General features: G+C 40.4%; 1 protein-coding gene across 1 annotated transcript in view; it reads right to left on the bottom strand.

Moving 5' to 3' along the window:
* Positions 1-224: 224 nt before the first annotated feature.
* Positions 225-13641, bottom strand: part of LOC104271479 (monofunctional C1-tetrahydrofolate synthase, mitochondrial-like) — a 65798-nt gene continuing 52381 nt past the window's right edge. Inside the window, exon 9 of the mRNA XM_009866160.1 lies at positions 225-314. Within this exon, the coding sequence (XP_009864462.1) occupies positions 225-314 (90 nt within the window). The remainder of the gene's footprint in view (positions 315-13641) is intronic.

Genomic DNA, 13641 nt, shown 5'->3' on the forward strand with positions numbered 1-13641 from the left:
ATCAGTGTAGAAAGCATCGGCCACGATTCAGCAAACGAGGAAGTCCTGTGATAAAATGCACATTCCCCTCAAATCCCCCAAAACTGTGTTAAATTCTCAATGAAACTAGGGCCTAGATGAACTCCTGACAACCTTTTTTATGTACATACTAGAGACAAACATCCTCCTCCAAGCTGGAACAGGAAAATAAAGGCTGCTGACCCACCTGGATTTGGACGTCGCTCTCAAAACAATCCTTTCACTTGCTCTGTCACGGGGTCGAGGTCAATGTCATAGAAGCACGGCCTCGTGGGCAGTCCTGGCATGGTGCTCATCTGTGGGAGCAATAAAACACAGTTATACTCCTGCACCTGTAAGCAGATAACCACTCCACCCATGTAATCCTTAGATTAAGAGAAAGGCTGGATTGTTCATCATGGATTTAACCACTGATGTGATCTTCACCATGTTGTTTTGTTTCTGTTAAAAACATCAAGCTGGGTACTTTTTCGATTCATTTTTAAGTAAGTGTACACTTTTAAAAGACAGGAAAGATAAAATAAAAGCCACAAAAAACAGGCGACCAAAGCAACTTAAGTAAAATCTCCTTAACAAAATGAAGACGCTTTGGGAATTATTTGTTCCTCAGAATATTTATCCAGAACATTCATCCACTTATATCTGCTGGGAATAAAAACCACACAGCAAAGGGCAAGGACATAATTACCTGAATTCACCTGATGATGTGAATGTGTTGACCCCTCTCACTGAAAACCACAATATAGGAGCAGAAATAATCACAATAATTTCATGACTGATTATTTAATGTAGTGAACAAATTGAAATAGTTCCACCAAACATACATGGAGTACAGTTGAATCCTAATTTAGTAGTTAAAATTAGCAGGATGAGATATGAAGCTAAAGCGACCCAATTATCTCAAACTAGGCATGATTAAGATCCTGATCTAGCATAAGACAGCAGGATCTGCATAATTTCAAACATGTAAATAGTTTCCTGGACTTAAATTACACAGTTAAGAGCAGCTCTGCTCAGCTACTCATATTGTTATTTACAACTGGCATTTTAGCAGTAATTAAAGTCATGTGGGTGACATGGAAATCTTGAGGTGCTGGTATCCCAGCTTCTCACGTCCTGTGCCTCAGTACTCCCACCCCTTCTCCCTTGTGAAAGAGATATCTGGAGAGCAGGTAATGTTCTTTTTCGATCTGCTCCATCTTCTTATATTTCAGAACTTTGATCCAGGAGGGACTTCCCCGTCCCCAGTGCCAGCCCCGTATTAATACCCAAAGAGATGAAAGACCTTAAAATCTCTGGAAAAAAAAACTTGGAGTTCAATTTAGCTTGACTGTTTGTTGGCTACGAGCTTTTAAGTATTAAAATTTATTTAATAGCTGCTAGATTTTGAGAAACAAAATTTTAGCTGGGGGGGAGTCAACAGAGCTCATTAAAGCTGGGAGTTAATCTGACCCCATGAGGTAACCCTCAAACATGGCTTTGTGGGGGAAAAAAAAATAAAAAAATTTACACTGACTTGGGTACCAGAAACACAGCAAACCAAGGGAAAAGGTCAGATTAGGCTGTGCTTTTGTGGTGTGAAATCTGTCGTCGGAAGGGGACCCCTGTGAGCACCTGGGGTAATTCCCTCTTGAAGCTAGCTTGGGTACTCATCTTACTGCAACCAACCTCCTTCAACATCCTGAACTGATGAAAATACACCGTTTTGAGGCCAGGGTTGGTCGGCTCATGAATTAAGTGTGCTTATTGCATGACCAGATCACCAAGCCACTGGCTGCAGCGGAGCAACCAGAGCATGCCATGGCCAGCCAGCGCATCCCGGGACAGGGCTGAGTGGTTTCCACCCTCTGTCCTCCCTAATTCCAAAAGGAGCACAGCTCAGCTACAGTGTTTTCTCTGGCTAAAGGCAAGCTCCAACAGGCTAATTGGCCTCAAGAAGGGAAAAACACCTGACCACCATCCTAGCTCCTCCAGAGAGACAGCCCCTCGGGCTGGAGCAGGCTGTCTATTTCTTACACCAACTTGTTCTGCTGCACAGTCAGTGATGGAGTTAGCATCTCCCTTATGCTTCAGCTTGTCTCCCAATGCTCGTGTCATGATTCCATCATGGGAATACAACTAAATTGTAAGCCCTCTCCACCACAGTCTCATCTACTCCGGAGAGCTCTGTTGCCATTTCAGAAGTTTATCCCACGCTGGGAAGGGGGAAAGGTGCTTGGGGAGCTCAGTATCAGTGCACCCATCATCTCACTTGAGATCTAGCTCTGAGAAAAAAAAAAAGAGCAACGTGCTCTTCTAGTGGACTCAGTACATTTCCTCTGTTTTTAAATATAGTCCTTCCTGATCTTTTGTTATTGCATGCGGTAAGATTAGAAGACAAAACTGTCAGCTTGCATTGACCAAACCCTGCCACTGGCTGCATGACATCATTTTATTGGCTGACATTGCCTTGGCATCTTACCTAAGTACTAAACCACCTTGCTGTTATTCTTTATCTGTTGGCCACACTAGTTGGACTACTACATCAGTAGGGTTATTGAATTATTTTGTCTCTGAGATTCATCAAAGTTTCTGAGTTAACACTTGACAAGGAACTGCTTTAATGAATTACATCTCACTGGGAGGGGAATGAACAAATTGCCAAAGACAACTTTCTGGTTACTCTGTGTACGGCAGTTCTACATCCAAAAGTCACCTCCCAAATTCCAGGTTCCTTTTCATTTTATTTTGTTTTCCTGAATATATCTACAAGCTTGGCCAGTCTTCATCTTCCCTGTATAATAAAAACCAGAATCAGTTTAGGGGATTTTTTTTTTTTAAAAAAGAGAAATCTTAAAAAAAGGTCCTACATGTGTTTTGGATTTGTGGTTTGGGTTTTTTCTTTGTTTGTGGTTTTTTTTTTTAATAGGCTCAGTTCTACATCAGTGTAACTTCACTGTATTAGCTAATGGAAATCTATTACATTGATAAAATATGAATATCAAACCTGTTTATTGCCAGTTCACCCCTTCAAGGCCTTCTGAGATAATTACTTACTAAAATTACTTAATTTCCACAATTTGAAAACAGGAAATGAACAGTGAAAGAGAAAATATGCCTAAAACATGAATCAGTTTGGTAATTAGCAGGTATATACAGCATAGAAAAAGCCCAGAGAAATTTACAGTCCTACAGCAGCTTGTCAGGGGTCTCATACGACACATACCCCCTATATTTTGCAAGGAGATCAGCACAACTCTATTATAACAACATTTGAGTTGTTATATATCGGTAGCTACATAACATCATACAGTGAGAAAAGACAAGGGCAAAAAGAAGCAGTGAATGACAACACATTATCCACTTAAGTCCACAAACTGAGTTTAGGTAGCCAAAATAATCAGTACTTAGTTTGACCAAACCTATTACTAGCATACTTCCCCTGGGAGAAGGAATATGTAAGGCATAAACTTTGCACCTTAAGTCTTAAAACAATTCATACGAATGCTTTATCCAGGGGAAAAAAAAAAGAAAAGGTTCTACAAAGAATTAAACCAGATGCTTCCCCAAACACTTCATTTAGGAATTAATAGGAACTAGTTTTGCAGGAACTCATTGAAATTAAGCATTTTCTCCCCAAACTGTGCCACTGTCTACACACCCATGAGAGCAAATCAACTGCAGAAAGACAATGTGAAAAATACGATGCCTATTTTTTACCAAGGCACTCTCTATTTAAGAGGCAAAACCAGAAAGTCTTACAGTCAGCTATCCCAAGGACCATTTATGCTCCTGGAAATGCACAACTGATGCAATACAATTTTAGTTAAGAAAGCCTGAAGGCTACTGTTATTTATACTAGGCATCTATGATCTTCCAGAAGTTTACTTACATGACTAAACAACAATAAAAAAAATCCATAAGGGACTTCCTTACAAAAAGAGGATGACACTTACTTTAAGGAAGCTATATGAAAGTTCTGTTCCACACCCTCTCCAAGAATGCAGACATTGTCACTGCAAGAGTCACTAAGTTGAGCTTCACTGGAGTTTTATTTAAATTACGGTTATGCTTTGGTTTGTAATTTGGCCATAAGGTCTATGTAACAGTTGCACAGTCAAGCACTAAGACACTGCTGTCCAGGTTTGTTATGGATCCAAGAGGAAATATGCACTTTAGCTTGCTTTATTCTTATACAAACGCCTATCAGAGGTTGGCACGTCCTGCCTTTTACTTCAAGTGTGTATCCATTCATACATATCTATCTCTATTTTTTTTAATTTATCTATATGAAAAACCCTAATAGGACCCAAGATCACAAGGGTTAGCACAATGGCATGATTTGCAAAACAGATGGTCTTGAGGACTACATCCAACTTATGTTTAGTGTCTTTTTCACCTCTAAGATTTGTCTGTTTTACAGGCATAGCATGGTTTCTAAATAGAGAAACAAAACCAGAGGAATCTGTGCTTACACAAAGTAGAGAAAACAGACGATTAGAAGACACGAAGTAGGGAAATCAGACATTTAGAAGATACAAAAAAAAAAATCAGTAAATAGCTTTTGAGAAAAACGTCTCTATTCTGTGGCTTATGGAGGTAATGTTGCATTTGACAAGAAGTGTATGTAATTCACATTATCTAATTGTATCCTTTTGTTAATTAAACAAGTTAAGGCAACCCACAAACCATTTCAAAGTTGAAATACTGCAGAAAACAGATGTTGTTTCTCAAGAGAATGTAACATACACATGACTGCGGATAACTCCTCAATAAAATCTGATGGGATGAACTGCACATCCCACACTCCCTCAGCAAGAAACAATACAAGAGGAAACTCCAGAGATTTATAAATAGTGCTACAAACCTGCATGCATTATGTTCAACATGCCAGAATTTGCTCGACTCCTGAGGTGCAGCACGAAGGAGCTACACTTCAGGGTTCCAGTAATGTTTCCTAGTATAAGTTAGAGCTCTGAAAGACAGATCCACCGTCAGAAACTTGCTCCCCTGCAGTGCATATGTCAGTCTCAATGCATACAAAGTTGAAAGGAAAAGTTTTCCTCCCTTCTTCTGAAGAAATCCCTCCAGGTCTCCAACCTGCCTGCCTTTGGGTACTCTTTATCTGAGTGTCAGATTGTTCCCACTGATACCCATGGTGCTGGCCACGCACTGGAAGCTGGCACCAGGGGAAATGCAATCCATGGAGTGGGAGAAGGATTAACAGTCACCTCACTGCAGTGCATTATTCGAGAAGTGAGTGCAGATCTTACTCCTGGATGCCTTAAGGTCTCTGTACACTCCACATTAAAACCTACCCCACCTCGAATACTGCATCCAGTTCTGGTGCCCCCACCATAAGAGGGACGTGGATCTGTTGGAGCGTGTTCAGAGGAGGGCCACAAGGATGATCCAGGGGATGGAGCACCTCTGCTACGAGGACAGGCTGCAGGAGCTGAGACTGTTCAGTCTTGAAAAGAGAAGACTTCGGGGGAACCAAACAGCTGCCTTCCAATACCTGAAGGGAACCTACAGGGAGGCTGGGCAGGGATTTTTTACGAGAGTGTCCACTGATAGGACAAGGGGAAATGGGTTTAAGTTGAAGGAGAACAGATTTAGATTAGATCTTAGGAAGAAATTCTTCAGCACGAGGGCAGCAAGACTTTGGAATAAATTGCCCAGAGATGTTGTGGCTGCCCCCTCCCTGGAGGTGTTCAAGGCCAAGTTGGACGGAGCCTTGAGTATCATGATCTAGTTGAGAGGCATCCCTGCCCAGCACAGGGAGGTTGGACTAGATGATCTCTAAGGTCCCTTCCAGCCTAGGCCATTCTATGATTCTATGATTCTACAATTCTATACTTGGAAATTTTTCATGAGGTTATCCGTGCAATGAGGGTACTGGGTAGGACTACAGCACTCTGAAGCAACGGGACTGTGAAAGCACTTGCAGCAGGTGGTCACTTATTTCATCTTCAAACTGGACTGTTCCACACTGCACAAAAGTACTCAGTGTGCACCGAAAAGAGAAGTTAGTCCACCAAAATTGGGCAGCATGTCTTAAGTATTTCTAGGATCAGCTCGTAGTTTGTTCCACAGAACTGGAAAGTTTGCCCATTCTGTGGAGCTGCTAAGCTCTGTCACTTTAGAGGTCGCTCATGTTTTGAATGACAGAAGAAAAAGAAACAAACATGAAAATTGCAGGAAAGAATAAGAGAACACTACTGTTTCTCTTCATTAAAATAAATAACAACTGAATGGAATGGCCAAAACAAAATATGCACAATATAGTCTACACACCGCCACACATATGTATTAGAGAGGGGAATGACACCAGACCAAAGACTTGAACTGATGCTTAAGTGATCTTTCACCACCCCTAAAAGCAAAGAAACCTCAAACTCTCACATTAGGAAAAGAAGATAGATGCACAATGAAGGCAACTTGGGTCTTCATTGGAGAAGTATGAACCTTTAAAAATAAATTAATAAATTCAGCCCTGGAAATGGCAATAATTTCTAAAAAACTACTTTAATAGCTGCATAATGCTTAAGAAAATATTATCTCATTACTTTTCATTGTCTGAAAATAACAAGGATTTCTAAAAGCAGCTAAGCAATGATTTTTAGACAGTGTTTAAATAACAGTTTACTTATAAGTTTTAATGAAAATTTGCCAAGTCTGATGATAGCTAGAGGAAATAGGGATAGTAAATCTCATATTTCCTTCTCAGGTCATCTTTAACAGAAAAGGATCTTTTTGCAATGTGTAAGAGCAATCACAGTAAGAAACTCAACACATTAGCAGCTTTCAAAATGATCAAAATAATGTTTGAAAAGATGCTGCTGCTGCCTCAACAGATGCTGTAGCATTCCTTGCAATAAATGGCTCTGTTTCATGGGCAAACTGACTGGTATCAGGTGCAGAAGTCTATCTGGCATCAATTATTCTATTATAATTGTCCCTTACTTTAACGTTTCCTTATTCTTGGCAACTGTTTGATTTTGTGAAAGGATTCACAACAATAAAATGCATGGATATTGCTCTTCTGCTGTGTCTGGATGAAGATATGAAAGCACTGCATATTGATGATCCAATCCTTATTGACCTTGCTGCCAGGTGCTCAAGGGAAGCAGAAGTAGCTCGTGCCCTGTCACATTCCCTGAGGGATTACCAGGACCCTTCAATTTACTCGAGTGGAAATATTCATAGAATCATAGAATGGCCTATGTTGGAAGGGACCTCAGAGATCATCTAGTCCAACCTCCCTGTCATGGGCAGGGACGCCTCTCAACTAGATCAGGTTCCTCAAGGCCTCATCCAATCTGGCCTTGAACCCCTCAAGAGAGGGGGCATCCACAACTTCTCTGGACAATTTATTCCAAAGTCTTGCCACCCTAGTACCAAAGAATTTTTTTCTTGAGATCCAGTCTAAATCTGTTTTCCTTTAACTCAAACCCATTTCCCCTTGTCATATCAGTGAACACTCTTTTAAGAAGTCCCTGCCCAGCCTTCCTGTAGGTTCCCTTCAGGTATTGGAAGGCAGCTATTAGGTCCCCCCGAAGTCTTCTCTTTTCAAGACCAAACAATCCCAGCTCCCGCAGCCTGTCCTCATAGCAGAGGTGCTCCAGCCCCTGGATCATCTTTGTGGCCTCCTCTGAACTTGTTCCAACAGATCTATGTCCCTGAATCTGAAACTGATCTCTTGGGCACTCAAAGGAAAAAAACCAAAACCTACATAACAGTCCACATCTGTCCAGCACAGCTTTTGGAGAGACCTATGGGTACATATCACAAATGAAGCAGGGGACAGGAGGAATCAGTCAATGTTTACTCAGCCAGGTTCTTGCTGGAAGTTAAATCCTGCTGTCAGTGACCTGCTGAAGCACTGAAGACCCGGAACTGGCATTCTGCTAGTTATTAAATAAAATATTTAGATGTAAATGTAATCTGTTAAAGAATGAGCAATTTCCCTGATTAATTAAAACAATTGTGACTCACAATATGACTGCAGTTCCTTGCAGCAGAGTTGTCTCAACTCATTTTCATCTTAGAATTTATAAAACCATACTCGAAGCAGAAGAAAACAGTCCCTGTAGTAATAGCACAATGGGATCAATATTTTAAACTTGAAAAATACATCTCCTTCTCCGAGGTAGCATGTTAGATGGTGTTAGTTTAGTGTACTATTTTTTCACACCATCCACAACACAGCATGCTTCACAGGATATTAAAAGCTGTTCTCTGCCTTAGGCATGCTAATTGATAAACAAAAACTAGAAAACCAAAAGCTACAAACCCCAAACAATCCCAAAAAAACACAGAAACACGCCCTCCCCTCACTAAAACAACCAATCACAGAGGAGATAAAGGGGAAGAGAAAAAACAGGGCTACAAATTCCAGGTGACTTGTTCCAAAACACTTCCCTCCATCCCAGCCCACTCAAAGCCATTTCCAGGAGTAACTGCTCCCTTGGCCAAGGCTTACATCCTGATTTTGCTTTTCCCCTTGGGCTTTTGACAGAATCCCTGGCAACGAATTCTTGCTCACTGCCTCTTGTACAAAATCACCTCCTCAGCCAGAAGAAATCTTTCCCTCCAGCCCACTCCTGATGTCAGAGACTCCCAGGGCTGTTCCCATTCTTGACGAGCGTCCAACATATCAGGCAGTGCTGGAAATGTGCCTCTGAGGGAATAAATCCAGAGGATAAAGGCGTTCCTCTCATACTGTTTCAGCAACAGCAGTATTTGATGTTCATGGGTACATAATTCTTCTGCTTTGTCCAGCGCTCAGCTTTCCTGGGGAGGAGGAGGTGTCTAAGCTGCTCCAGCAGCTCAGGTTCTGCTGAAAGCAGAGCAGGTTTTGCGGTATTTGGGGAGAAGAGGGTGGATCCCTTCCAACTGCCTTGCATTTGCTCAGGGAGCAGGCACCCTTCACTTCCTCTGAAACCTGTTTATTTCATGCCGATTGTTTCTCTAGAAGGACCACTCCTGGAACAACGGGAGCAAGTCCCACATTGTGCTCCTGATATTCACTATGTTGTTTTGTTTAAAAGATTTATAACTGTTGTATGAGACTTGCCTTGTTAGTCAGAGAGTCTGATATGTTAACACAGGAAAGCACAGAGCCTCAATTACAGCCCAGAACCTGGATGTATAGCAAACATGTGCTCAAAATGCAGCAGACTTTACCCTTCTCATGAGCCATGCTAGGAAGAGCATCAGGAGCATCATCCAGTCATTTCACTGACAAATTACAACATCGAGAAATCCCAAAAGACTGTATAGCTATGGTGAATAAAGCCACATTTAACTGCTGCTATACTAGCCCTCTTGGTTACAATTAACTAGATCCACTGACATCTGAGTAAGCAAAGTTCCCTAAGTATCAGGCAAAGATGACTCGTGTGTATGTATATGTATGGGAAGAACTGCTTCTAAAGAACATAAAGTGATTATAGCAAAGGACCCCTTACAATTAGGTTTTTTAATTGTTAAATCACCAAATTGGCTTGGTCCCACTACTTGATTAAAACTGTCAGTGGTGATCTTCGTAATACCAAAGGGTGTGAGAATTTTGGGGAACACCTGAAGCAACATGAGTTGAAAAAAGCAGACAAGGAGGTGACTATGCTTTGCTAATCCCATCTAAGTAGGCACAATCTAGTTTTCAGTACTAGGAAACAATAAAACCTAGTATATACCCTTCACAGGTGCACTTCAACTTCCTAGTCTACAGTTGTCATGGGAGATGTCAGAAGGAAGATTCTAGGGGCTTGTCTCCAATGAACGATCAATGGTGGTGTGCATCAACAGCATCAATTGCTATCGCTGTAACATCATCATGTCTCAACCCTGACCTGTGAGCATCTCTAATCTCATAGTTCAAGTTTCTATATCTGCTTTTTGAAGTCACTTGTTGCTTGGATGAACAATTCAAATTATTTGCTTCTTGTAGCCATTAGCACATGTTATTTTATGACAGACTGAAGCAAACAGGGAACAGACAATTATAAACAAGTACCTTACAATATAATTCTGTATGCTGGTGCTTTCTAATCATACACAATTTTGCCCCATCTCTCTCCAGGAGTATTATATGGCTTTGATATGCTAGGTCAATGTTACTTTAGCAGCACTGAAGAATTTAAAAACTTTTCCTTTCTATTTGTTCCTAACCCAGAAGATTGTTAAACTGCCTGTGTAAATCAGATATTCTTGGTCACAGTTCATCACAGACCTCTAGCAGTATGTACTATTCAATAAAGAGGGTCCTCTAAAACTGTATCAGAAAGTACTGACAAAGAAGCAAATACAAAAATGAAGGATATTACTTAGATCAGCCATAGTCTACTGAACTACTATTTAAAGAAGTCTCCGAAAGGCCGCTGAAAAAAGTGAGCCTTGAATAATCTGTGCTGGAGATCATACTTGCCCTGGAAAATGGAGGAGCATAGAAATGTGCTGAAAAAGACCAAAAGTCGCTGATTTGCGACACACTAGTGCCTTCAGGAAAACGAACTTCTTTGCAAGTTGCCTGAACTGTAAAGAGAAAGGAAAAAAATGATAGCCTTGAATGTGTGACTCTGATATGGAAATACTGATTTTCAAAGTTTCTCCAAGGAGATACTAAACCCCAAGTTTCTGTTAAATAAGAGAAAACCATGAGTTAACATCTGTCAGATAGAATTAATTGCCAAAGGAAATCAGACAAAATTTTGGTAACTAACGGAGAGTAGAATCTTTATCCTACAAATGTGTATTCTTACGTAATATAATATAATATAATATAATATTTATTTTTATATATAAAAGTAAAATTATTTTCAAAGTACTTACAAATATGAATTAAATATAATAAGTACATCTGGGAAATAAATAAGATCTCCATTTTAAAAGGTGAACAAGATAGGAGACAGAAAAGGTTAAATAATTTGCCAAAAGGACCTTAGGGCCTGCCAGGAGAATGGAACTTGAAACTGGCAACTCTGATTCTTATCCTAGTCTCATATAACCAAAATTTAAAAGTAACTATACTAAACAGTTACACTACATGACACATATTTTTCTATTCCATAATGAAGACTTCGCATCAGTATTTTCATAACGAAGTACAACTTTCTCCTTTTCTCACAAGTTGATTAGCATGAACTTGCAGTGTCCCTTCTCTAACCACGGTTTCTGAAATGTAACAAAAAAACCCAGTATATTTGTATAAGCAACAAAAATGTTGTTAAACTGTCCAATTAAAATCAACCATATTTGGAAACATGCTTTTTTATAGTCTGAAAAATAAACCAGTCCCCAAATAGATGTTTGTGGGTGGCATTCAGTATTTTTCCCAAACAAAGCATATGATAGGACAAAAAAAAGTGGAAGGTAATAAGAATTTCTGTATCCCAACACAAGTTAACACAACTCTTGTGTTTTGAACATCTTAATACAGGAACAATCTATGGGAACATGTTCTTAAGAATTATAAAAATGTGTAAAACTGCCACCATCGTAAAAAGCTTATTTGTGCATATACAGAGTAAATGGTAACAAGACTAAAATAAAATGTTAACACAGAAATTAAAAATCAGAATTTAATCTCTCTAATGCCAAAGGGAACAAACGAGCAGACACAGCCATAAGCTATACTTACTCCTACGGTATAGCCCCCTCCTCTGAATCAAAACAAGGCCAGTCTGTCACCAACTTTCATTTTTGGCACGGCATGTACAAATCCACTGCTCAGCCAAAGGCAGAATGACCACATCTGCTAACGCTGAGCCTGCCTCCTGCTCTCCTGGTGACCCCAGGCCCCCCGTGATGGCACACGACCTCCCCCGAGGAGCTGCAATGCCCCAGTCAGTTGTTACCCAGCTGCCCGGATTCTCTCCTTGGAGAAAGATTCATGGTGAGCAAGAGTGCTCCCTTGGATGCAGCCATGGATCGTGCTGCTGTCTCACAAGCAGCTTTCCCCAGACAGCAGCTGGAGTTACTGTAGTTGTTCTCGTTCGAAAATTTCTTGTTTATCTGTGGGAAAACTCTGCTTCCACAATACATTTCTCCTTTGTCAGACTGCTTAAATGCTGACTGTGAAGCTATTTTTAAATTGATTTTTTGCGAAAGCTATTAAGAGATTTTTTATTTTTTTTTCCCCAGAGAAAATCAAAGAGACAAAGAGCTCCACAATCTCAGAGGGAGTTTATTTGTGCTGTCACAAACACGCCTTGACCCCATTCTGGGCAGATTACCTGCAGAACAGTTGATTTCCATGTCTACTCACTGCTTCACATCTTTACCACAAGTGCTAAATACAGTAGCATTGATGTTCCTTACTACAATCCAGATCAGAGCTCTACAGTCAGCACAGCTCACCCAGGGTCTCAGGCACAAATGCAAATCTGATATATACAGTACTGGCAGCAGGACGTTGTTTCTCTCTGGGGCATACCCCCTCTGTGCCACCACATGTTCTCTCTCCTTCGTACTCCCACTGCTCTGCTGCAACTGTACACGAGGCTGCAGAACCGTGCAGAGCTCATGCCTGGCTGAGAAATACAGGAGTTGGAAAAAGTCATCAAAGGCAGAGGAAGGTGGGAAGTACCTGTACTTCTACATTCGCTCATGAAACATCATTTTTTACGTTCATTTGACTTGGTCTAATAACAAAAGCTCCCAGTGCCGCGCTTTCTGCAGGTACAGAGCAGCGGGGCATTGTGTATGCATGGAAAACTGGTGCAGTGTGATCAATTACTACAGATTTAATACATTTTAAATCAGCTAGAAGGAAGGCAGGGAGCATGCTGTATCATGTCAGAGCAAATGTGTGTGTCCCAGGGTTTTGCTTCTGACAGCAGCTGGTGCCAGATGCTTCACAGAGAAAAGCTAAAACTACGGAGGTTGACAAAACAATCTCTCTCCAACAGAGTTGATAGCTGAATTAATCCTTGAACACTACGCTTAGAACTTTTTCCAAATTACTTGCTTACATTAATTACAACCCTGCATACTGTTTATGGCTATAACCTTTTAGAAGTCTTGTTACATTCTTGGCCTCAATAGCTTTCCTGTGTTAGTGACTTCCACATTTTAATCACATGTGAGAAAGTATTTCCTTCTTTTATAAAGGTATTAATACAGATGCCTGGCAACATCTCTTCACAGACAAAAGTATTTCAAAGGAAAACTGATTTCCAGGCAGTATGGAGACAGCTTCAGATAACCTCTAAATTCTGCATAACAGCACAGGGACATAATACAGGTATAAATACAAGTCTATGAAATTCACGGAATTCCAGACGTTACAGATACAAATTTTATATGAACATGGCAACTTAAAAATTCTTGGCTTTCTCAGTATTTCAAATACTAGAAACATGTTAACATGTCAAGAGTCTCAAAACCGTTACTGTGGAGTAACTGAGAACAGTCCAAGAAGCTTTAATTAAACAGAGAAAAACAAAATGGTCAAATTGCTAAACAATATGAACCTATTGCCAAATTGATTTGGGGATAACAGCACAGCTCAGGTAACAGCAATTAGCTTTAAGCACACATTTTAAGTCAGCAAGCCTATACAAAATACTACACCTCATACTGTGTACAAGCTGATGTTTAAAACCAAATTCAATATCCTGTTTTCAGAAGGGAATGCCG

The sequence above is a fragment of the Apaloderma vittatum genome, unplaced genomic scaffold (genome assembly GCF_000703405.1).
Source record: "Apaloderma vittatum isolate BGI_N311 unplaced genomic scaffold, ASM70340v1 scaffold3963, whole genome shotgun sequence".
Classification (NCBI taxonomy): domain Eukaryota; kingdom Metazoa; phylum Chordata; class Aves; order Trogoniformes; family Trogonidae; genus Apaloderma; species Apaloderma vittatum.